Here is a 24296-nt window from a genome sequence, read left to right as displayed (position 1 = left end):
ACGAATCACGTCACTACACCCCCCGCCATCGCCCCGCTTCCCCTCAGCGCGGCGGCGGGAGGTTACCCGAGGTGACGCGCGTGCGCGGCGGGCCGGCCGGCCGCGGGGCAGTGTGGGCGCTGTAGTCCCGTGGCCGGGCGGGCCGCGCAACCCTCCGGCGAGCCGGCGGCGCTCACCGCCTTAACGCCTTAACGCCGTACCGCCGTGCCGCCGCTGTCGTTCTCCACCGGGCGGGGCCGGGCCGGGCCGGCGGGGCGGAGCGGCGGGGGAGCGCCAGCCCGGGGCTCTGCGCGGCGGGGGGCGGCGGGGCTGCCGGGCTGCCGGCTGCGGGCGGCGGCGGCGGCGGCGGCGGGTGAAGGGCAACGTCGGCGATGGGTGCTATGGGGTGAGTCGGGGGCAGCGGCGGGGGGAGGTGCGGCGCGGAGGGAGCGGGAGGGGCCGCTCCGAGCAGAGCTGGGAAGGGGAGCGGAGAGATGCGATGCCGGGGGGCAACGGGAGACTCAGCCGGGGGCACGCGGGGGCCCTTGTGGGGGCAGTGGGGAGCAGAGCCGCGGGGATGCCATGCTGGGCAGCGCCACGGGGCAGCGACGGCACTATGGGGGCGCCGGGAAGCGCCACCGGGGGCACCGGGGAGGAGATGCGGGGCTGGGGGGGCAGAGGGGCCGCGCTGGGGGCACCGACGGGCAGGAGAGCCGTGCTGGGAACGGCGATGGGGGCAGTGCCCGCAGCAGCACCCACGGGTGAGAGAGGGATGGGGGCTGTGGGCCTGAGGAACAGCCGGGGGGGCACGGTGTCCTGTGGGGTGGGGGTAGGAATCAGGGTGTGGGGGGTCGGGAGGGATCGGCGTGGGGTGGCCACCACGGGAGGTCTGTGGCACTGAGGGTCCTGATGGGCGATCGTCAGTACTGAGGGAAAAAGGTCACAGGAGGTGCCAGGAGGCAGAACGGAGGGACCTGAGGCCGGGGGCATTAGCTAATGAGTAGGGGGCTCAGGGGGACACGTGGCCACCAGGGCGGGGAACGGAGCTTCGACAGGGGCAGCGGGGAGCTGGGATGCAAGCGGCTGGGTAGGGGGAGCAGCAGTGAACAGAGCCACCACCAGGAAGCAGAACAGGCCCCTGGTGCTGATGTTGCCATCTGTGTCTCTGTTATGTGTTGTTTCCAGCTGATTGGTAAAGATGGAAAGAGGGAGAGGAGGAGGAGGAGGAGGAGGAGGAGGAAGGAACGTGGGGGGCTCCAGCCTGCACAGGAGCATCTATTCCCAGTCCCAGCAGCAGTACCATTACACGGCCCCCTCTCAGGGGGGCTGTATGGAGATCCAGGAGCTGGCCTCCAAGAGGGTGGACATCCAGAAAAAGCGATTTTATCTGGACGTGAAGCAGAGCTCCAGGGGCCGCTTCCTGAAGATCGCAGAGGTCTGGATCGGCAGAGGCAGGCAGGACAACATCAGGAAAAGCAAGCTGACGCTCTCCCTGTCGGTGGCCGCAGAGCTGAAGGACTGCCTGGGTGATTTCATTGAGCACTACGCCCACCTGGGCCTGAAAGGTGGCCACAGGCACGAGCACAGCAATGGCAAGGAGCAGCACTCGAGGCAGCGCCAGCAGCACCCGCCGCCCTCGCCCTCAGGCTCTGTGGGCTCCGAAGAGCACCCTCATAGCGTCCTCAAGACAGAGTACATCGAGAGGGACAACAGAAAATATTACCTTGACCTGAAGGAGAATCAGCGGGGCCGCTTCTTGCGGATCAGGCAGACAATGAGCCGGGGACCTGGCATGATTGGTTATTTTGGCCACAGCTTGGGACAGGAGCAGACTATCGTCCTTCCGGCGCAAGGGATGATCGAGTTCAGGGATGCTTTGGTCCAGCTGATTGAAGAGTACGGCGAGGGGGACATGGAGGATCGCAGGGCTGGGGGAGATGAGCCCCCTGAGCTCCCTGAGGGCACCTCCTTCCGAGTGGACAACAAGAGGTTCTACTTTGATGTGGGATCCAACAGGTATGGCATTTTTCTGAAGGTAAGTGAGGTGAGGCCACCCTACCGTAACACCATCACAGTTCCATACAAAGCGTGGACAAGGTTTGGGGAAAATTTTATCAAGTATGAAGAAGAGATGAGGAGAATTTGCAACAGCCATAAAGAAAAAAGGATGGATGTCAGAGGGGACAGTGGTGAAGAGCAAGAGGGTCTCGAATAGAGTGCACTGAACTGGCCGTCTGGCAAAATAAAACAAAAAGCAGATATTGGTGAGAGGGACTCATCTATAGTAATTTGAAGTTGCCCCCTTTTTTTTTTTTTTTTTTTTTTTGTAAAGTCCTTTTCTGATAGTCTGTACTAACTCCAGTACGTAATATTATGGGAGTCTGGTCATCATGCTATATTACACCCAAAACATCTCTGTATTTCTTAAGAAAGTACCAACCTCCCAAGTCTGTATGAGTCAGCTTCTTTGAGTGCGGAAGACTATGAAAGTATACATATCAGCACAAAAAACAAAACAACAAAACTGCATTCTGACCTTTAAATAGTCTAGATAAGGCTTGTGTTGCACTTCAGCGTGGTGCAGAAAAAACCCTCACGCTGAAATGTATCGGTTTCTGCTTATGGCAGTTTTTCTGGAACTGAACTCTGCCTGTACTCAGTAAAAAGGCTGAAGAGCTGAGCCATAGGGCACTCACTGCAAAAACTGTCTTCGTGTTAATTGCTCAGACATGTATGAGGAGAGGGAGATGTTTAAAAATGGGTATCTGCTGGTTATCGAGTTTGAAACGATGTTCTTTGTGGATGAAATCTCAATAACCAGTCGGACCTTTAATACTGTGCTAGTGGAGAGCAGAAGATTTGTTATTAATCTCGTAGTTTTGTGCTAACCAAATAACCTGAGTATCCCAGGATAGTGGAACTGTGCTCGAGTGCTAAGCCTTCCAAATTAATGGCAACAAGTCATAATCCATTCTTCATATCCGTGTTCTGCCCACGCGGGGCTGACGATTTTTTTAATGCATTCTTCAAAATTTCAGAAGCTATTTTGTAGCTGGGGTGTTGTGGGTTCTGGCAGGAGGCTGTGGAACGGGTGTGCTGAGCCAGATGGCTGCAGTGATTGAGGTTCCAGGGTTCCCTCCCAGTTGTGAGATGAACACGGCCACAATTGTTACACACACGAGGACAACACCTGGGCATTTCTTTCCTCCTGCTGTGAGGAAGACCTTTGGGGGGTTTGGTGCACCATTTGATCCGTACCAAAATGCATCTCGGTCCTATTGATCTGTAACACATTTTCAAAGCCATGGCTAAGGCGGTGTCAGATTTTCTGTCACGTTGATTTTACAGATGTTATTAGTACAACATAATACCAGTGCCCTGCCATCACCTCCTTCCTGCCCTGTTGAAGCTGAAGCTGAAATCCAGCAATTTGATGCCTGGTTACTGACTGCTAGCTTTGTGCAAAGTCCGCTGGCAGCTCTGCAACCTGAACCTTACAGTCCTTGCCAGAAGAATGCTGGGAGGGAAAATGCATAAAATTAGCAGGCCTGAAGACTTTGAAAATTCTTGGTCATTTCTTCAAAAATGGGTGTATATCATTCAAGGGGCTTTTTCAGGCATTGGGTGCTGGTTCCTCTCCTTCTGAAACCATTGGGAGTTTGGTTGAGCTCCAGGTACTTCAAATAATGTGTTGTCCACCTTTAAGATTTTTTTGAAGGATGTGTTACTCTGTCTAGTCAGATATTTATAATCACTTGCATTGTATTTTGCAGAGTGGCCAAGTGTGCACGTGGACCAGATGTTTTCCATCTCAACCATTCCACTTTTTTTTTGTAAATCTGTTCAGAAAGGTATTTATCTTCACTCTTAGTCTGGACCCACTTGCACGCTGCATGGCCACACTAAATCCAAAAGCTATTGCCTGTTATAACATTAACCATATCAAGAGATGCTGGGGAGGCAGGGGTGGGAACTAAGAGGATAATCCGGACTTTATTTTGGGTACTAATAACAGTCCATCTGTTTTAACTTAAAAAAAAAAAAAGAAAAGAAAAAAGAAAAAAAAAAAAAAAAAGCTTGCACCAAAGTCACCAAAGAACCTTTAGGAAATGTTACAGTTGTGACAGAGAGTAAGGAAGTTAATTTCACTGTTTTAGGTGATTCGCCCTTTCCATACAACTACATATAGCAGTTACAGCAAGCAAATATTTGGCTTAGCATCACAACAACCATGCATTTCTGCACAGACTGCTCTTTCAGGCACTGTTTCAAGTCTGTAAGAGATTTTCTCATTCCACCACTTGAACTGCTAGCAGACCACAATGAATCAGCTAGAGGCATTATGGGGTACTGGTTCGTCTTTGCTTCTAGGCTTTTGGTTGCAATGTTTTTAACAGGTTCGGTTAGCAAACCATGACAATAACTTCTCATCCCAGTTGGTGTGAAACCAGAGTTTAGCAAGCGAGTCCTGGATGCACAAGTCAGCGCGTCGCTGGCTGCTGCTGCCCATCACAGTGCCTGGAGTAACAATGAACTTATTACAGATCCCAACCAACTGGAGCTATGAATGTACAACTCTTTTATGCTCGCCTTCCCGCTCCCGTGTGGCACTCCTCCCCTACGCACTCGACATCTCCCAGTCCAAGTCCACGTCTGTGTCAATGCATTGTAAAAGCTGCCGCATTGGAATTTGCTTAGGTTAGGTGTGTATTGTAAGTGGTCATGCATTCCTTCTGTTCCTTTGGTGTTAGTAAGGAAAATACTTGCAATGGGCAAAGTGATTGAAAAGGCCTGTTTATTCATTATGTCTTCTGTTTAAAAAAAAGATGAGATGCAAAATGGCTTTCATTATTGCTACTCTCTTGCCATTTTGACAAAAGGGTAACTAAATGCAGCTGGCTGTATCTTAGTTAGACTGGTATCTTTAACCCCTTTTTTTTTTCTTTTAAATCTTTTACCTAGTTCATTAATTGGCCTTCTGAGTGCATTAGTGTATTGTAAATAGCAGCCAGGAATCCAGTGCTTGCCTGCTGTGAGGCAGGGCCGGGTTCCATGGAATTCACTAATGCATGTACTCTCCCCATGTGGGATGCACCTTAGTATCCAAAACTGGATGGGATCTTCACATTCACAGCCAACGACCAGTGGGTAAACCACTAGCGACAGGTTTCCACGGAAATGTAAAGCACTGGTGCTTGCAAATATTGTCATTGGAGGATAAAACAGACTAACTCAAAATGTAGCAATGCAAGATTGTACCAGTTAGATTTGGAAACGGGTTCATCGTTATTTTTGGCAGTGCATTTTCAACGTCGGAGAGCAGCAATAACGTAGGCTGCTTGTGTGCAGAAGGGCCCGTTGCAATGCTTATGCATGTCAAATGTTCATTCCCTGTGCTCTAAAACTGCCATGTCCCTTAAACTTGAGAAAACACAAGCTTATTTGCACTAGAAAGAACGGCCAAAAACAATACTAGGAGGACAGGGTGAAGAGTACCAGTCTGAACCTCTTTTCTCATGAGAAAATTTCCTATTAAAGTCCTCACCTCTGTTTCAAAATTGTATGGTCCAGACAGAAGTCTGTCAGTTCAATAAGAAAATCCTAATGCACTTTATATTGTGTAAATAATAGGAGCACGTTTCTGCCACTGGTCTGGCAGGGGGTGCTTCAGCATTGCAATCTGAATCTAGAAGAGGTCGTATCCTGCGTGCACGTGTCTGGTACGGACCTGTTGTACCTTCTTGACCCCGTTCCTGGACAGGAGTGTTGGTACAGATCCTCTGAGCTCATCAAAGTGGGACTCTGAGATGTAGCATGCAGTGCTGCTGGACAGCCTGAGCTGGTGGCAGTGCCTTCTGCGGCTCTCCAGCAGCTCAGGTCTGCTCTGAACATTGATGCTGAGCCTGACAAACAAGATTTTCAAGGATGTAGCGTGGGCCACACCAAATTCTTGTGCTTAGCTTTCCTGTGGGTCAGTGCAGACACTTGGGCCGTCCCACAAGGGCTTGCTTTGAGAATAAGGTGTTACGGAGGCTTTGCCAGCTGACCCCCACCTGCTGCGAAGAAGCTGCCTTTCTTGGCAGAAGATTAGCAGAGCAGCACACTGACAAGGGGCTGGAAGACTTCGTGTGGCCAGGTTCCCCAGACAGAAATCACATCTTGGGGACACGCATGGTGGGCTCCACCCTGAAAGATGCAGCCGTGGCAGTAATCTGCTCTTTGTCGTGTTTCTTGTATGTACTCAATATATAAAAATTCATATTCACGTATAGGCATTGATATATTTATGTGAGTATGTTGTAGCCTGTAGTAGCTCGTAACAAAATAATCTATTTATCTGAAGTACACAGTCTAAAGACGGGGCTTAAAAGGCAGTTTCTCATACTATCAGTTTGGATAAACGCATTATTTCACTGAGAGCACCTTGCCTGCTGCTTATCATGGCCCTTTTAGGATTTTGGCTTTTAAGCACTTTCATTTCTTAGGTTTTCAGTGAAGCTGCAAAGAAAACGTAGGCAAGAGAAGGGAAAACTTTACTTCAAGGCGTGGTGCAGGTAAAGTAAGAGCTGCAGTTAACAGCCAGTTGCTGCTCCACAGGTCACATTGCATCCCCCATTTTAAAATCCCTCTACTCTGCAAACCTTTACATTCATAAAATATGCCATTGTAAGGATAAAAAAACGGCCTTTATTTAAAAAAAAAAATAAAATCCTATTCAATTATCAAAATGTGCATTGGCATCCATTTTTTTTTTCTGCTGAAGATGTTGTAGTCTAATGTTTGCACCATTTATTTCCCAAGGCCTGTTCCAGAGACCTGAAATTGTGTGGAAGGCAGCTGGTAGTGGCCAGGAAACCTGTTGCTTTCCTGACTTGCAGCTTTTTTATCCATGTGTCGTAATTTTTCTAGCAGAAAAGAGTTTATTAGTGTGTATTTTTATTGTGCAGACTTTGCACCCTATGTAAAATTAATGAATAAGCAGGTTTCAGTTCTATTGCATACTTTTTGCTGTAGATATGGTATATATATATACATTTTAAAGTAATTCTTAAAGAAAAGTATACCTTCAATTTAATTTTCTATGCTGTCTCCTCCAAAATTAAAATGTCCTTTATTTTTAATGACCTAACATATTGTGATGACTAAAATCTGCCTTCCCCTCCCTGCTCCTCCATTCCTTTTAGACAAAGGTTGCATTTGAAATACCTAGTTTATCCAAGAAAGACTGGAAGTCAAGGCTACACTGAACTCATCACAAGCTACTTGCATGTTAGTCCCCCTCATGGGTGCTTTGAGCAGAAATCATCTGATGATGGCAAGGCTCCCGATGTGTTGGTGTGAGCCTGATGTGCTTGTGTAGCTGCCCTGTTGGGCTCAAGTCTCAGACCTCATCATGCTGGACGGGGATGTAGACACAAGCCTGAAGTGGTTGCAGGCTGAAGCTGTTCTCATCTTCAGGGATGATGCTCTGCATGCATGGTGACTGATGGTGCTATTTCCGTCCATGGGTCTATAAGGCATTGTCTCTGTTCAGCAGTGGCTGTGTCACCTGTATTTTTCACACTACCCATGGTGATGTCTTTTGTTGACCCCACTGTTGTGTTATTTTCATCTGGAGTTGTGAAAATTTCATTGTGTGGTCGCAAAACCAAGCAGATTTGAGTAGGTGGAAAAGCAAAACCCACCTGCTGTGCTTTGCTCTCTCTTGCGGGCATGCAGCCCATGTGGGGCTGTGGTTCTTGTGAAGCTTTGCAGTTTCTCCCTCCTTATCCAAGGTGCTTGTGGCTTCTTACCTCTTGGCCTGTTGGGGTTATGCGTGTACAGCAGTGGACATCTGTGCTAATTCAGCCTTGTCTAAAACTGGCTGAAATCCGTAGGATCACAGGAAAACACCCTGGGCTTGAGGGCATGAGGTTCTTCAGGGCTCAGGCATTTGAAAGAGGTTGAAGTCACGTCTTTTGCCACTCTGTTTTTCCCAAACCCACAGAAGCTTTAATAGGCTGACACCAGTTTTTACACGATAATTCTGGTGCTACCAGTTGTCATCGTGCTGGAGTTGTTCTTCCTAATGTTTTCTCATGCCCATGCTTGGTTCCCCACCTGTATCTCCATCGATGATATTTAAAAACATTGGGATAAAATAGGGTGCCAGGAGTTACAGAGATCTCAGACAGGTCCTGATATCTACAGCTTGCGGCAGCATGACCAAAACACTGCCTTTCCACTGACATTCCCCTAATGAAATATGGCAGGGGAATTACCTGTAGGAATCACTGGGTAGCTTTTCTTGCTGGCACTTAACAGAGAAGCTAGAGACCTGGCTTCTCCAAGAGAAAATTCTTACATCCTAATTTCTTTAATAATGTTAAGGAAAGTGGTAGGTGACATTGAATAAAAATTGTTTTTCCAGAAATGTCAAAGCATACGCTGAGGTTTCAGAACTTGGATGGCGCTTTGGCATTTCTGTGATTAATGTGATTAGAATTCCTGCTGCATGCCAAGGCGCCGTGCGAAACATAGGCCAGCAGCCTCAGGGGCCTTGTCTTTACATTAACTTCTGGACATCTACACACTGGTGTTACACGCTGGCCTTTTTGTGCGTGTTGTACATGTTTTGTATTCATACCATCTGCAGAGGTACAAACATCAGCCCAACATCGAGGTACCCTAATACCACTCCAGTAAAGCTCTCGCTAATTACTTTGTGATCATTTCCCTAGTTGACAGGCTACCTCAAAATGCATCGTGAGGCATGGGGGAATCACTGGCTGTTCAGAATGTGGGCAGTGTACCTTATTTACAGGGATGTATGCTGCCTTTTAAGTGTTTAAACCTGTCCTGTGTGCTACTGTCAAATAGGAAGGGGCAACAGCTCCTGCGTCCAAGCTCTTGGTTAAAGATGTGGCTGCAAGGTCACTTAGTCACTGTAGGGCAAGTCCCTTCCACAGGTAGAAGGGCTTTGCATCTGGCCACTTCTTAATCTTGCTAATTTGCCCTGAACAGATTAATTTGAGGAAAAGATACCTTCCATGTCAGCTGCTGGTTAACCTCAAGTTTCTGCATGTGTTCCCATCTGGAGGTTGTTTTCAATGTGCTTCGTTGGCAAGAAACAGTGGGAGAAGGGGATTGTGAATAGGGACATGCTTCCCACCAAGTTAGAGGAATGGAAAGGCAGGAGGGGGTGGTAGGCAGCAAGGACCGGATTCATGCCCCAGGGAATTGCAGAGCAGTGCTTCCATCTATGGTATGGGGAAGAGGAGGCACTGCCAGCACTTGAGCCCTCCTCTTTGCTCAGGTCCAGCCTAGCTAGAGGTAGCCTAGGCTTGTCCAGGGGCACATGCAGAAGCCTAGGGGAGCATGCAAGTGCTGACTGCCTGTGAAGTTTGCCCTTGCTATCTCAATGTGTGCAGCGCTGCGTGTACTTTTTATGCATAAGGAACCAGTGGGAGTGACTTCCCTGTTGGACAGCTGTTCCTGTGCACTGGGGAAGAAGGGTTCAGTAAGGGCTGAAGGGATTTGAGGGAAAGAAAGGTTGGCCCCACTGTGCAAACAGCTTTCCAAAAGCGTGTTCTGTGCTATTTTTGCAAAGGATTTGTGCAGTTTTTAACAAGGTTCTTTGCAAGTGATCATCACTGTTATAGCATTTCAGTGCCTGGAGCCCAGTGCTTGTACTCTGAGGCCTGCTTAACAGAAGCAGCCAATGTTAGCAACTGTTGAAAGCCATGTTTTCCTTTGAACAAGTGAAGTGCTGTAATAATGGCAAGTACTCCACATAAACTGCCAGCATCGAAAACCGGGCCTCCCAGTTAACTTTGGCTTTATTCTGCCTATGCCTATGTTCCCCAGTGCTACAATGAGCTGTAGTCAGTGATACCTCCCTACCTCAGTGGAGTGTGAGAAAGTTGGGCTCATTTGGCATTGCAGTTTTTGTGATCAATAGTGATGTCTCTAAAAGAAAAACAAGGAAGATATTTTGGATGCAACATACTAGATAGGTATGTCTGCAGTGTTTGGAAGGTAAAACTTGGACAACTGCAGAATGATGGATCAAAAAGAAATCTATATGCTAGAAAAGAAGAGGCAGTTGTAAAGGAATTGCATATCCAAAGGTCAGAATTTAAGATTACTCAGTCCTTAATTCTGACACTTTCTGACTTCTACTTAGTTTTCCAATTTTTTTTTTCTGGTGCTTTGTATAAACTATACTGGCATGTTGTCTTCTTGAGAAAGATGCTGAGTTGTCAAATAGATTTGTTTTTGTGATCTTGAATACCTTGAATGGTGTCTCACGAGTTGTGCAAGAACTCCTCCATCTCAGCGTCCCCTCATGAAGGACCAAACAAATCTAAGGGTGAGGAGAACACAGGGATGTTTAATAGGATGTATTATGATGGAGTTGGCAAGGACCTTGAGAGAACATCAACGGTGACCCCTAGGCAAAGATTAGCTAAACCAGACGCCTCCCTCACATTGGTCTTCAACCTGGCTGGAACTCAGTTTGAAGAATGGCACAAAGGAAGTATCTGACAGTAAACTTAAATCTGCTGTTGCTGAGGTGTCTACAAGGATATGTTTCAGAGTCCACACAGCACAAAGGCATCTGTATTTCTTCCATTTAAACAATGTGAAGAAAAAAAAAATTGCTTTCTTGAAACCTCCAGCAAGGGATATTCACAGTGGTTCACCCTGCTTACTGTTGGATACCTTTCCTCCTGTCCAACCTATTCTGTCTCTTTTAGTCTTACAGGCCACATTCTCAAGAGGAGTTATGGAAACAGTTTGTTTCCTTTCTTGCTTGCAGCTCTTTACATAATTAAAGACTGTTGTCAGGTCTCTTCTGCATCCTCTTCTAGGCATTTATAAAGCTTTCCACCGATGGTAGTTTGCAGTTCTTGCCACGTTCTTACTGATTCTTTTCTCTAGGCTCTTTCTGATCAGTCTGTCTCTTTCTTGAACACAGAATTAGAAAATCCAAAATCAAGTGACAAACATGTGTTGCCATCTTGCCAGCCTCAAGCAAAAGCATTACAAACAATTTAAGATTTTATATACTCAGTGTGCTGGGTTTTACAACAGCATGCTTGCTGACTTGAGCACTGTTTCAAACTGTGTCCTTTCAGCTCCTCTGTGGCTGAGCTAGGACAAAGGCAATCATTTTTCAGTCTTTGCAGAGAGGCTTTTTCCTGCTTTGACACAGAAGCTTGCATTTATCCTGACCAAACTGTGTTTTATTTCTTTTCAGATAATTTCTTGACCTTGTCCGAGATCAGTCTCAGTTCTCAGTGCTTACGGTCCTTCCCAGGGTTGTGCCATCTGCAGGTTAAATAATTATTATCCATCCTCAAATCATCAGTTTACATGTCAGAAGAGCAGCACCCAAGGCAGGCAGACCTCAACAGGACCTCTCTTGATATCTTCCAGCAGACTGACTGTGATACTAATTAAACGAGCTAATTGTAGAAATTATAACCTGTTCCTCCTTTAGGCTGTTTCTTTCTCCAACTGTTGACTTGTTTTTCTCCATGTTTTTTTCTGCATAGGCTACATAGAGTCCAAACAGTTTTTGCCCTTCTTTAATAGTTTGGAAAATCGGGGCTATTGAAATATCACAGTATGCATTTTCCATGAAGCCTGACAATATAAATCTGTTTTGTACATGGTAGGTTGACAAAACACCACCTAACAACATTCATGCCTCCACTTATTTCTGATTAGGACATAGGAAAAAAATAAATAACAGGCCTTCACCTCAATATTATTATTTCATTGACATTCCCCATCTTCACAACATTTAGATTTGGATTGCTTCAGCAGTCATAAGCTCAAGATATGTTCCTCCTTGTAGGCTTTCCTTGTAGGCATCCCCAGACCTGGGTAAACCAGGAGTGTGTGATGGAGAGGAAAATACATATTCTTGCAAATCAGCCTCAAAATCTGCTCATCATCTAACTGTCAAAAGAATGCAAAATAACTGCTTGAAGAGCTCTGCTGTTTTTGGTTTTGTTTTTGTTTTTGTTTTTAATTATTTTATTTTGTTTTTGTTTTGTCTTGTTTCTATTTCCAAGAAGTTTAATCTGTGTTGAAAGTTAATTGGATTTTCTTTCGTAGCATTTTTACTGCAAGGTGATCCAACAGTTTTGTGTAGGTTTAGCTATAAAGAAGTTCCTCCTATTCTATGCAGCATCTTGCATTGCTCTAATCATTTGACACATATATCTGAGCGCCTTCCAGAAGCGCATTTAAGCATAATGACTAACATCTGTCACACAGCAGTTGTTCTTTCTTTCATTCTCTTCCTCAGAGAAGGCTGGATGTGCCAATGCAGCCCTGGTATTTTTAACATAAATTAATTATCCATTCTGTTCTGCATTAATGTCCTAAATGGTGAGCTGAAGCACATCTTGTGCTAACAGCAGTAGACCCTGACAGCTTCACAGCTAGGAGCAAACCAGAGAACTTTGGGGCTCCCAGCTAGCAAAGTCTGGCATCTGCACAGAAGGTTGGCATTGCACTGGAGGAGAACTTTCCTCCTCAAACTTCACCTACCTCTAAATGTTGGGGGAGCACAAGGAGCATCGAGGATTTTGCTGTTACTCTCTGTTTGCGAATTATCTGATGCAAAAAAGATCTTGCCTCCAGAGAGCAAATGAAAAGCCAAAGGCAACTCTAAGTTCAGGCAGAGGAGCTTGAGCAGGTGAGGCAGGTGCTATCTTGTTACTGACTTTTAAAGTCTGTGTTCACACCAAATACCTTTCCAGTCACTTCTGGTCTCCCTGGCTCCACCTTATCTGGTAGGTTACCACTTCATCCTCCTCTCTGGAAAATAAAGGTATTTATTGTATGGGTTTCTGGCTTCTAAATGCTCTCTGGCAAGTGAATGTTGTCAATGAGCGTGAATTTAGCATCCATCTCTTGTTCCACTCATAATCATAAAATAAATATTTTACTTACAAGTCTTCTAAAGCTGCAGTGTCCTCATGATTGCTTTTATTTCTCTCACAAAAGGCTGGTGAAGAAAAGCCTCCATGGCACCCTTCCCATGTGCAGCACCTTGCTGCAGGCAGCAGTGATCTGCTGCAAATGAAAGAAGCCCCCTGATGACCATTGGCAGGTTTAGAGCATGTACTGCAAGCCCAGAGATTATAGGCCAAAGTTTTCTGTTAATCTCTAAAATACTGAAGACAGCTTTTTAACTTTGATCAGGCTTCATAATGCCCTCAACCTGGCAGAATTAGGAAGACAGCTTTTTGGCTCAAACCCTTACTTAGAAGGCTGGGAACAAGCAGTCGATGAGGTGAACCAAGCCTCGTTCCTGTTATCTCAGAACATATCTTTTCAATTGGTATTTTATTATTTCTCTCCATCTCGTTGCAAAACATCAAGGTCACTAGAGCAGTGTAGATAGCAGCCTGTGTCTGACGTTCTTTGGCCTTAACCATTCCAATAACTAAAGGCATCCTGTTTTGCAGCCTTCATGTGCTTGAGCAATTGTTGCATGGACAGTGGGAATTTGGGAGCACACAGGTGTTAACTGTAGGTTGAAGCAAGTTTCTGGAGGTTGTGGGTCACGTTGCAGTAAAGCAGTAGTTATTTAGCTTAGCAGTTTTTTTAGTGACTCTTGCTTATTCATTCTGTGATCATTCTCATGTCACTTAGGGCAGGGGATCCTCTTACCCTCCTCAGCCTCTTAGACTTTTGACAGTGTGAAGAAGCTCACGTCCTCTTCCATTCTGCTTCATTACACTTGATGTCCTCAAGTTTCAATAACACAGGAAGTACAAATTTGTATTGCCCTGGGTTTTTTTAGGTTGTAATGAGTTTTAACTTTGGACTTGCTATTTTTTTAATTGCATACAAGTGGCTCATTTCCCTCTTAAAACAGAGAGGGAAAATAATAATAAAAAAATAAATTAGCTAAACACCCATGCTTGCTTTCAGAGCCTGAGAGGTGCACTGGATTAACACTGGAGGGATGGTTTGCCACTGTGGTATCTGGACATTGAGGTAAGCACAGCAAACGCAGCAACAGTCTCACTCTTTGTCCACGCTGCAACCCTGCAGCAGCCCTTGAACTGTTACGATACATCTTGGGGTGCCCTCTGCAGCTGCTCAAACCCCTTGCCAGCCTCTTCCTCTTTGCAGCTGTGAGGCTGCGTGAAAGAGGAAAAGCAGGAGACAACAACATGGGTGTTTTTCACTCACCTCAGCCTAAACACCAGCCTCTTTTTGGCAGCCAGTCTTTCAGGAGCCTTTTCTGCAGTCATTCTTGCTAGCATCTCCAGCAGAGATCTTTTATCCTGTCCAGCTCACAAGCCTTGGTAACTGAAGCAGTCTCAGGCAGCTATATGATGGAACTCCATAATGCTAAATATTACCAGGTTCAGAAAATGTGATTCCGATGGAAGGCTTGGACTAAGTTAGCAAGAACATACATTTTTTTATACGCACTTGCAGAGGGGCTTCACTTCAACCTTCCACAAAAGGCTTTCGAGCCAGCCAGCAATTTTTTTAGATTTATTTATTAAAGAATAAAAACCAGTAGGTTTGTACTAGAAAAAAACTAGAACTCTCTTTTACCAGTGAGGGATTTTTTCCCTCCCCCTTGATGCAGAAACCAATGCAAAATAAGAGTTGCAATATCAGAGGAGATTAGAGCAAAGTGTTCCTCTGGATGGAGTTTGATGCAATTTTAAGCTGCTTGTAGAAGATTGGCTGTGAAGGTAAACTAATTTGGGCTGAAAAAGCTGTTGCTGTTCAACTATATTGGGTACGCTTCAGTAATGGTCCAAAATAGCTTTTTTTTTCTTTTTTTTTTAACCACCTCTGACATCTATGAAAGCTAAACCTATTTTTTGTCTTAGATTGAAGGTGTGATTCTTGCTGGAAGAAACTTACATTTTTTAGAAACCATCTCAGAAAGACATTTAAAGCCAAAAATATCGTATGGAAGCCTAAAGAGAACAAAACAGAAATCACAGATCTGAGTCAACACCAGGCCTCTATGTGCAGAGATTTATGGCTAAGTTAGGTATGAGTTGTGACCCACCTGCCTGCATTTCTGGCCACTCCCAGGCTCAGCCTGGTGCCTGCAGAGCCCCTGACCAAGGCTGGCCCCTCTCACTCTTCCTGCATGGTACTGGTGCTGCAGCATAGGAACCAGGCAAGAACTTGAGTTGGAGGGCTGCATTTTGGGGGCTCTCTGCTTCTGATGCAATACTTGGTCATTGGCTGCTGTCAGTAAAGACCTTGCTTTCTGCCAGCCTAAACCCCCCACTGTTTCAACTGCACCTTACCCTCTTTTCTTTCTACTAATAGATACTGTACATACTGCTCAACAGCTGCAGCATTTAATTCCAGAAGCTGTAGTTGGTGGCAGGCAAAGTGATCTGCATACAACCTCTACCTTACTCATAATTGTACATTACGAAGCTTAGCCAGCAGTAATAAAATGTTTTGCTTTCAACGTGCAGTCCCCATGGTCCAATGTTCCCATCGTCAGGCTCCACTGTTACAGAAGTGCATCGTGTCAGTGTTCTCTGGCTGCCTTCAGTTTCATGATGCTGGATGCAGACCATAATGCCCAGCTATGCGGGTGGGTATCCAGCTAGGACTAGAAAGCAGATATGTAGTTGTTTAATGCTTCTAGGCTCAGAAAATGCACAAAGGCTCTGAAGTTAGACTTCAGATGTCCCTGCATGCCTACTGACTTTCTATTTTCTGCTGCTTCAATGCTTGCTGCAATAGAGGGGTTGTGGTGGCAGCATCCCTCAGAAGAAGGAGCAGCAGCTGTGGTTAGAAGGTCCTGTGAATGAATTCATCACACATATATCACTCCCATGGGTGCCCTTCCAGGTTCATCCAGGTGGCCACACAAGGGGCTGTCTTTCCTGGCCATAAACCAGGAAAAAAGTTGCACGCTTCTTTCCCCATGTGATATTCTCACCGTGCAGCTTTGGGTATAGGTTGTTTCTCACTGCTCTGAACCTACTGCTTGGTTTCCTTCATCCCTTTCTGGACCATTCCAAGAGTTCATGACTTTACACTTTTTTTTTCTTATACACAAAAAGAAGCATTTCTCTGTCATCCTACATGATGGATATTTTTGTGCAGGGACAAGATGCTTCTCATTCACATGTAAATAATCATGTAAGTGCAGAAATTCTAAAGCCTGCTGCATTTTTTTGATATCATTTTGTTTTACACATCATTAATGCTTTTACGGAAAAGATGTTTTAACTTATACATAATTTAAGGGCATATGATTTTCCTGCTGTATGCTGAAAGCGTGCATTTCAAAGCACAAATTTCAGAGCTCTATTTCTGTGGGTTGCATTAGATTCATAGCTGGTATGAGTTGAACTGGATGCAGTTTCCCATACTCAAGGCTCATAACATTTAGTTTCCAGGTGCCGGTGTACACTCTCCCTTGCTGGAGCTGAAATTAGGCTCCTTCCATGCGATTGGTGTGGGCTCAGTTTGGCGCATCTCGGTCCCCAGGCACCATCCCCACAGCTCTGGGAATTTTCCAGGCAGGGGATCTATGGAGCTGTAGTGTGTATCTGCATTTGTGCCTTTTTTGGGCAGTGGTAAGACAGCCTCTGTATGGAGATTGCCATTTAGTAAATAAGCTTCTTCTCAAGCACCACCACTAGGGCTGCAAAAGATGGATGATTATTTCTTTGCAGAATTGGTTTTCTGCTGCAGGATCTGGATTTTGTTCATTTGCATATAATTAAAAATGGCCCCCTGTCTTCAGTTTGCATTATGCCTGTGGTACTGAGCAATCTTGGATCGCATTTTACTCTGCACTGTGCTGTGTCTGGGAATCACTTTATTCGTCACTGAAAATCAGCTTTGAATTGTGGCATACGGATATCTGCAAGCTTCGATGCAGCAAAAGCCTCTGCTTCCAAAAATAAAACGTTGCTTCTCATAAACTTTCAAATGAGTTGTTTTTTAGTGACTGGAAAAGTTGCCAAGAATATCTGCATGAAAATCGAACATGCTGACTGAAGCATGGATTTACTGATGCCTTTAAAAAAACAGGTCTTAGCAGCACTCAGGCTGCAGGTAAGGGTGCAGGCTGTATGATTTCCTGTGACACTTCGGTGCAACACCAGCCTGGTGTGAAAAGCCTGTTTGTTTGCTTTCCTGTATGTGATCCCAAAGGACACCATGTGCTACTGTGCCAGGGTAGCGGTGAGATGGTCCCAGCATGGCATGAGAGGCAGCCTGTGCACTGCTCTTCTTGGAGGAAATGTGGAACAGCTGTGCTATTTACAAATGGCTGCAGTCCACGTGGAGGTGAAATAGCAAGGAGTCGCAAGCATAGGTAAAGGCCTCTCTCCCAGGCAGCAAAAACATAGCACACTTGGACACCTTCCTTGAGAGAGCAGTGTGGAAAACTACCCTGCAATTTGATGAGGTTTTCTAGCATTAGATTTATTATCCATTGATTATCATTTGCCAGAAATCTTTACCATCAGAAAAGAACACCCAATAAATCAATAAATAAATAAGACTGTGAAAATGAGTAATTTTTGTACTGTACTTCCCATGCTGGCACATTTTCAGTACATACAGTGTTTGCTTTTGGTCTCAACACTGAGATCAGTGTTACTGAAACAAAACATTTTCCGTGTATCTAGATACAAAAGATGGTAATACATGACAGCGTTGCAAGATCTGCATAGTGCGTGTGATAAGAAATGTGGCAGCTTCTTTGCCCAGCATAATGTCCAACAACTGCTTGTAATCTTGCACGTCTCCATCGCTGCTATGAAAGCGGAGATGTGCAAGTTTGCACTGTTGTTCCCTGATGAGCTTTAGGTGGGAGCAGGCTATGTCTGCAGCAGGCCAGCTCAGATCTTCAGTAGCTGCTGCCTGCAGCTGCACAGAGGGTTGAAACACAAAAGCCAGGGTCACAGGACGGATTCTTTCAGCAGTTTCCTTGTCTGGATCAGCACTGCAGGTGCTGTGAAGCTGGTGCTTCACAAACTCCCCAACTCCCCAAATTGTCCGACTCCCAGATCTTTCCAGACTTGTCTTTTTCCTGCTCTGTGTCTGCACAGTAGGATCTGTGTTCTTAGCTCCAGGATCCCTCACCTTGGATTTTGCTTGTTTAAGTACATGTCTTTGGAGCAGCACTGGAATCGGGGCACTGTTTCTGAAGTTCCTTTTCTCCTTGGGTATTAGCATTATCTGTTTCTGAAAAATCACCTCTCTGACATTTGCTGACTGGTTCAGTACAGGAAGAGGTTTACAGTCGTACCTGGAACATTCCACTACACGTGCAAGGTGTGGTTCTCCCTGTTTTGACAGCCCAGAAGTGATTTACAGAACTCAGAAAGTACCGCCAAACACAGACGGCAGCTTCTGACTGCAAACTCCAGCAAGCCAATGCTTTCATTTTAAACAGAGCTTTCTCCATGAAGCTTTGCACGTGGCTGACATGCATCAGGTGTTGGCCAGCTAGGGGTTGCCTGGTAAAACACTTGCAAGAGTTGACAAGTATGCAAACAGAGCCTGGGAAGGTATGATGTTCAGTGATCATTTTGTTGGGTACCTGCTGAAACCTTTTGAGACATCTAAGCTTGACTGTTTATTTTCCTGAGGTCCTGCTACTCCAGCTTTCTACTCGTCCTCTCATATCCCCCTCAGTTTAGCTGCCTGGTCCTCATAGGTCTGTCCTAGGTTGCCCAGGCTTTCAGGTCAACATGGTTATTCACAGGGAACAAAAAAGCCAACGGCTGGAATAGGAGAAGCAGAAGTCAGCATGCAGCATGTCTTGTGTGTTTAAGGAGAAGAAAGGACAGCATCTGGCCTCTGTCAGGAAGGGTTCCCTTCACCCAGCCTCCTTCAAGGAGCATGCAGAGCTGGGTGGAGGCAGATATCTTGACTGCTTGGTCCAGTCTTCCTGCAGCTTCCTTCCTTCTTACGTGTCTCCTGTCTTGTAGTCGCCCAGCTGTGTGGTACAGCGTGCTAGACATGTTAAGGTGATGTCTGCACATCCAAAGTCCTTCCTGGGGATGTTTTCCTTCATGAAAACGAAGATCGGATGTTAGGAACGTTGATATCTACTAGGCGGCTTTCATTGTCTTGTTCTTGCACTAATTGTCCTTTCACCGATAGGGTGGTGAAGAGAAAAAAGCCGGCTTAAAGCGTAGTCAGAAAGCGAAAGTATAAAAGTATAGATACAAACCCACCAGTAAGTACATAAATAGGTTAACTGTATGATAGCGTGTAAAAGGAGGCAGTCTGCAGCGTGACTCCTCTGTAAACTGCATGATAGCATTGGTGAAGCCTGCTGCAGACACTCGGCAGGCTTCCCAGGGTTGCTTTTGCTAGACTTTGAGTATCATAGTTGCAAAGACTCGTAACTGTTCTGAGAGACTCTTGTTTTGTTCGTAAGCTGTGGCCCTTTGCTTTCTGAATCGGTTCATAGTGATGGAGTTAATGGAGCTGTTCTTTATCGTAACCTAAAAGGTGTCAGTCGTTTGCTTGTATGTGTTCACAAGCTGACCCGTAGCGTTATGCATCCCTGAAATGGTGTGATTTGAAGCACTTTTGGTGTGGCATGTACAGTTGCAGTGCCATCTGGTTTTGATTTCATCCCTAGCTATCACACATGTTCTCCCCATGTTTTGGACACTGAACCAAACAAACTTTAAAACTAGCACTTTAAGTACTAGTGGTCACTTTGCTTCTGACTATATTGAGCACTGCACTTTTGTAAGTACTATTAGCACTGAGTTTTGAACCACTTTTTTCCCCCAGTCCATTTAGTCTCTTACACACGGTGTTAATTACTTAGGGGCCATCGGAAGATAATTTTGAGGTGTATGTGCCCACTGTCTGGTGCCTAATTTCCACTGCATATCTCTTAGCAGTTTGATAAGTGAGGGAAATGAAACCGTCAAAAGATTGTTTTTACCCAATAGACTGAACATCTGTGTCATTGACATACAGGCAGATGTGGTTGCTATAAACTTTGAGGTCATTCAGAGAACTAAGCGCATGGTTGTTTTTAACACCAAAGATATGGAGAAATCTCGAAAGGGATTGGGATAGTGCAAGATGGTATAATTTACACTTCGATTTGCACGGACAGCAGGATGTGAGACAGAACCAGAGCTAAGAGTGTGTGGCAGATACTCTCGGTTTTGGTAAGAGAACCCAATCTGCAGTAGCAGGTTGGGTCAGCGGGAAAGCTAACTTGAAACTGCTTGTAAATGCAGATAACAGTAACAACTGCGCTCAAGCCATTGCAATACAAGCCGTCATTGTGCCTGTACTGAAAGTGCTGTTGGGGTTGTTGTGGCTGAAACTACAATAATAATAATAATAATAATAATGATAAAATTAAAGGAATTGCAAATGATGTAGACAATGGAGCATATAACCACTGGGTTTGCTGTTGAGATTGGAGAGAAGTATGAGGGGCTTAGCAGGTCACGTGGTAAGAAGCCATGTTGATGTGCTTTCCTATCCTTGTTAGATTCCTGCAATACTTCAGCATGGCTGGTGTGGGACCTGAGTTGCCTCTCCAGCACAAAATCAGTGGGATAGTTTGTCCCAAATGGCAAAGTCATAATTCTCTAGGATCTGAACCTGGGTGATGATCCTCAGGATGCAGAATGTTCCAAGTTTTAATATTCCGAAGCATACCCTCTCAACCCACTGATGTCTTTTGCTTCTCTAAAAGCCATCATGGGCTTACTGCAGCAACAGGTATTCCACAGTGCTTGCAAGGGTTCTGTGCATCCTTCCCAATGAAGGATCCATGCAAGAAGCCCACAGGGGAGCCCTTCATTGGAGCCTTTCCTTAGCAATGCTCCTGGATGGAATTTGCTCCCTGGTGACATGAGGGGGGTAATAACTATATCAGTGCAGTCAATTGCTTGAAGGAAGAGACCAGCTGGTTTTACTTTGGTTCAGCCTAGGCTTTCTTCTCCAATAGAGCTTTATGGGTTTGGACATTCATTCAGAATTGAAGGTGGTTAAAAAGCAACAAGCTTTGAGCAGCCCAAAGTGTTATGCTCTTATATTCTCCATTGTGTGATTTTGAAGTGGAAATGTACATAGATTCCAGACTGTTTTTCATCTCCTGGCCAAATTAACCCTGCAAATCTAGCTTTAAAGAACTAGCACCCAGTGGCTCGGGTGCTCTCTCTCAGTACCCAGGCGCTAGTGGATGAGGAGAGCCTCTCAGAAAGGCCCACAGAGGGCCTCGGCCCTTCTGGCTGGCACTGAGACACAGTGGGATGCTTTTCAGTATTTCAGCCCACATTCCATCATCCTCTGGGGAGCTGAGTGCTTTCTTTCCTCCTCGGGAAAGGAAGCTGGCAAGGAAGAGGGATGCAGAACAGGTCTCTGTGTTTTTTTCCACAGGTATAGTTTTTTGCCTCTCCAAGTTGGCATCTCGTCGAAGGTAAAGTTAAGCATTTTCTGCTGCACGGCACACATAAGGCCTGAATGTAATGCATAGCACAGCACCTTTTTCTCGGGAAGGACCTTTTAAGCAGAAGACGGTTCTTTTAGGGGATTTCAGTTTGGGTTTGAGGCAGCTCATGGGAAGTGCGTTGAAATGGCACACGGACGATGTCTTACCCACCTTTTCTTTCTCTCCAGCAGAGACATTTTTAATTTCTTTCCATAGTTTAGAACTCTTTCCCAAAAGTGTTTCCCAGCCCATGTGAATGACCTTGAAATGAGTCAAGTTTATCAAACAAATTGTGCACTGCAGGAAGCAGTCTCCAAATGCACACACACCCATGCACCCCTCAATGTGTATGTGCATGTATGTGTGTGCGCATGTACCTACAGACAGAGTATTTGTTTCCCCAGCCGTTCTTTCTGTGGTTTTATTATTATTGTTATTATTACTGTTATTATCATTTCGGGGTGGGGGGGTTGATTTGTTTTCAGGATATTAACCAAAAGGTGTTTGAAATTCATGGCATGAAAAACCCTAAATGTAAATCTGAGTACATTGTGATGCTGATTAACAGATTTTTCTGAAACTTATGTGATGCTCAGTATTTTCCTTAGGGAGTTTTGTTTAATGTGAGATCATTGTTCTGAAGGATGTTGGTCCTACTGGAATCAAACTAATGGAAATAAAATGCATGTGTTACAAGTGTAGAAACGGTGAAGAATTAAGTGTGAACTTACTGTACAATACCGATTCTGTTTTCAAACGATCTGTTTCGCTGTTCAGTAGTTGACATATAAAAATGCAGATGTACTGTAATTTAGCACTTTTTCAATTGACCCTGTTCTCACTATGACAGAAGTAAGGAGCACTTCTGCGGCTGTCAGGACCCATCTCTCCTGACGTGCGGACCCTGTGAAGCGCGTCAGGGAAGGGCCGAGCCTTTCATCCTTCCTGCACATTTTGGTACCAGAATTGGCCAGAAGGAAAGGAAAGTGTGAGAGTCTCTTAGTCCCCTAGTGTTAACAGGGTGCAAAGTGTTACATGTTCCGTACTGTACTGAAAGGGTTGGTTGGTCAGTGACTGTATTGTACTGTATGACAACGCATAAATTGCCTTGTATTGTTTCTAATGGACTGTACCATGTCCCCCGTGGATCTCCATGTCCCTAGTTTTCCAACAATGACGCATGTTATCAGTTAGGTCCTACAACTCTGTGGTGCTAACTCTCCCATACCTGATGGTGCTTCTGTGGACACTAACTGAGGACATGCTGACCAGAGCTTGAAGTTTCACAGTATTTCTCCTCTGTTTGTACGAAGTGAACACACACACACACTAAATGATAAACTTGAATTTGTTTCAAAGCATCATTGACAATCTAATGTTTTCTATGTGTGCTTTTATTTGGGATGGCTTTTCCAGAAAGCAGCTCTCTCCCCCTTGGCTCACAGCCACCCCTGTGCTCCAGTAGGCAGTCCTGTCCCCTTTCTCCATGGCGAGCATGGGGCCAGGATTCAGTGTGACTCCTCTGCCTTTGGAGGTGAGCTGCTTCCCCAGCAGCTCTCTGCGTGCTTATCTGTGCCTAAAAAGGACACCTGTGACCACTCCATCCCCAGGTAGGTGAGCACTGTGGTGCTGCTCCAGCTCCTCCACAACCAAAAATGGAGTCTGTGGCAAGAACTGGCTTTTTACCAGAAGGGAGGGAACTATTGAAAGGGAGCTGGAGTTCCAACAGGCACCTCCGTCCTGTGGTGGGAGAGCCCATGCATGCAGCCCTGCTGGCAGAGGAGTCACTGCTGGTTCTGGAGCTTCATGGGCAGACCTTTCCCATCCCAAGCCCCCTACACGAGCTGCTTTTTGGACAAAACAAAATCTGAATATATTTTATATCTATTTGAAAACGAAGTCTGATATTTACCCCTGTTACCAACTGAATTTGCGTATTGTTGTTTGCCACAATATTTGTTCTGTCTTAAAATAAATTTGCTTACTTGTGTAGTCTGAACTGTCTGCTCTAATTCTTGTTGCCTGATGCACGGTGCGGCTGTTTCAGGGCTCAGTCACTCAGAGCTGGCTTTACAGTGTTTCCCACGTGGGAGCTTCCTGTGAGAGAGACATAGAAACGTGTCCGTCTGTGAGGGGCAATAATTTTAGCCAAGACCCAGAATATAAATCTGCCTCTCGCATCTTCTCCCCAGGGCTTTTCAACCTTATGTCCTCTTTCACCAGTGTTTCATAATTACACCCTTCAAAATGGTAAGTGCACAAGAGAAGAATCGCTGCATTTCAGTATACTTAACAGTTAAGAGATAAGACTGTTATTAATGTTTCCTGGAGGTTAAGTAATTTCTGATGTCGGTGTTTTGCATTTTAGAAAGAAATGATTTATTGTGATGAGCTCACTGAAAACAGCAGCCAAAAGCTGTGGACATCTAATGATGTTCACAGAAGGAGATGTAGCAAAATCTTTTCTTCCTCCCCAGAAAGGCAGACAACACCATCTTGGTTTTTCAGTGCCATGCATTAACAAGGCATTTGCATTGGTTACTAGAGATGGTACAAAGGAAGGCAGCATTCACAAGTGGTTGCAAGCCTTTTTTCCCATGCATCTTCAGGTACAGAATCCAGTCTGTGAGTAGATGAAATTAAAGGAACAACAGTGCCCATTTCTGCCTCCCTGTAGCCTCAAATGGGAGGCAGCAAGTTCTGCTCAGTTCCTGGGAGTGCCAAGCATCCTCACACCACCCTGAATAATGTATATTTGTTTCCTCAGATGATGTATTGTGCCCCATCAAGTGCAACCACCCAATACTGCCTCTCCCACAAGCGTGCTGGGACTCAGCAGAGCCGCTGCAGAAGAGGTGTGCAAGAGTGTGTCAGG

The 24296-nt window shown here is 45.5% G+C and overlaps 2 protein-coding genes across 7 annotated transcripts in view; one reads left to right on the top strand and one right to left on the bottom strand.

The window, feature by feature from the left end:
* The window catches only part of WRN (WRN RecQ like helicase), a 63192-nt gene that overhangs the window by 38268 nt on the left and 628 nt on the right, over nt 1–24296 (bottom strand). Inside the window, exon 2 of the mRNA XM_085546533.1 lies at nt 23407–23518. The gene's annotated coding sequence lies outside the window, so the exon portion shown is untranslated. The remainder of the gene's footprint in view (nt 1–23406; nt 23519–24296) is intronic.
* On the top strand, nt 105–21818 carry PURG (purine rich element binding protein G). Of its 6 annotated transcripts, none has more exons than XM_085546611.1 (4): nt 105–385; nt 1165–1995; nt 3753–3830; nt 21370–21506. In XM_085546611.1, the coding sequence occupies exons 2-3, from the start codon at nt 1178–1180 to the stop codon at nt 3814–3816; spliced, it is 882 nt and encodes a 293-aa protein (XP_085402737.1). In that variant the 5' UTR covers nt 105–385; nt 1165–1177; the 3' UTR covers nt 3817–3830; nt 21370–21506. The 6 variants fall into 6 exon arrangements, with proteins under 6 accessions (XP_085402737.1, XP_085402736.1, XP_085402734.1 ...); XM_085546610.1 differs by lacking the exon at nt 21370–21506 and adding an exon at nt 4416–6707; XM_085546608.1 differs by lacking the exon at nt 3753–3830 and having other exon boundaries at nt 21370–21818.

The sequence above is a fragment of the Coturnix japonica genome, chromosome 4 (genome assembly GCF_054131305.1).
Source record: "Coturnix japonica strain WE chromosome 4, WE-NBRP24, whole genome shotgun sequence".
Taxonomy (NCBI): domain Eukaryota; kingdom Metazoa; phylum Chordata; class Aves; order Galliformes; family Phasianidae; genus Coturnix; species Coturnix japonica.
Note: the sequence above shows the minus strand (reverse complement) of the source record. Positions and strands in the feature narration are given on the sequence as shown.

Bases quoted from the DNA above. Each gene is read 5' to 3' on its own strand.
- PURG (XM_032444591.2), top strand. From the start codon at position 1,178: ATGGAAAGAGGGAGAGGAGGAGGAGGAGGAGGAGGAGGAGGAAGGAAC.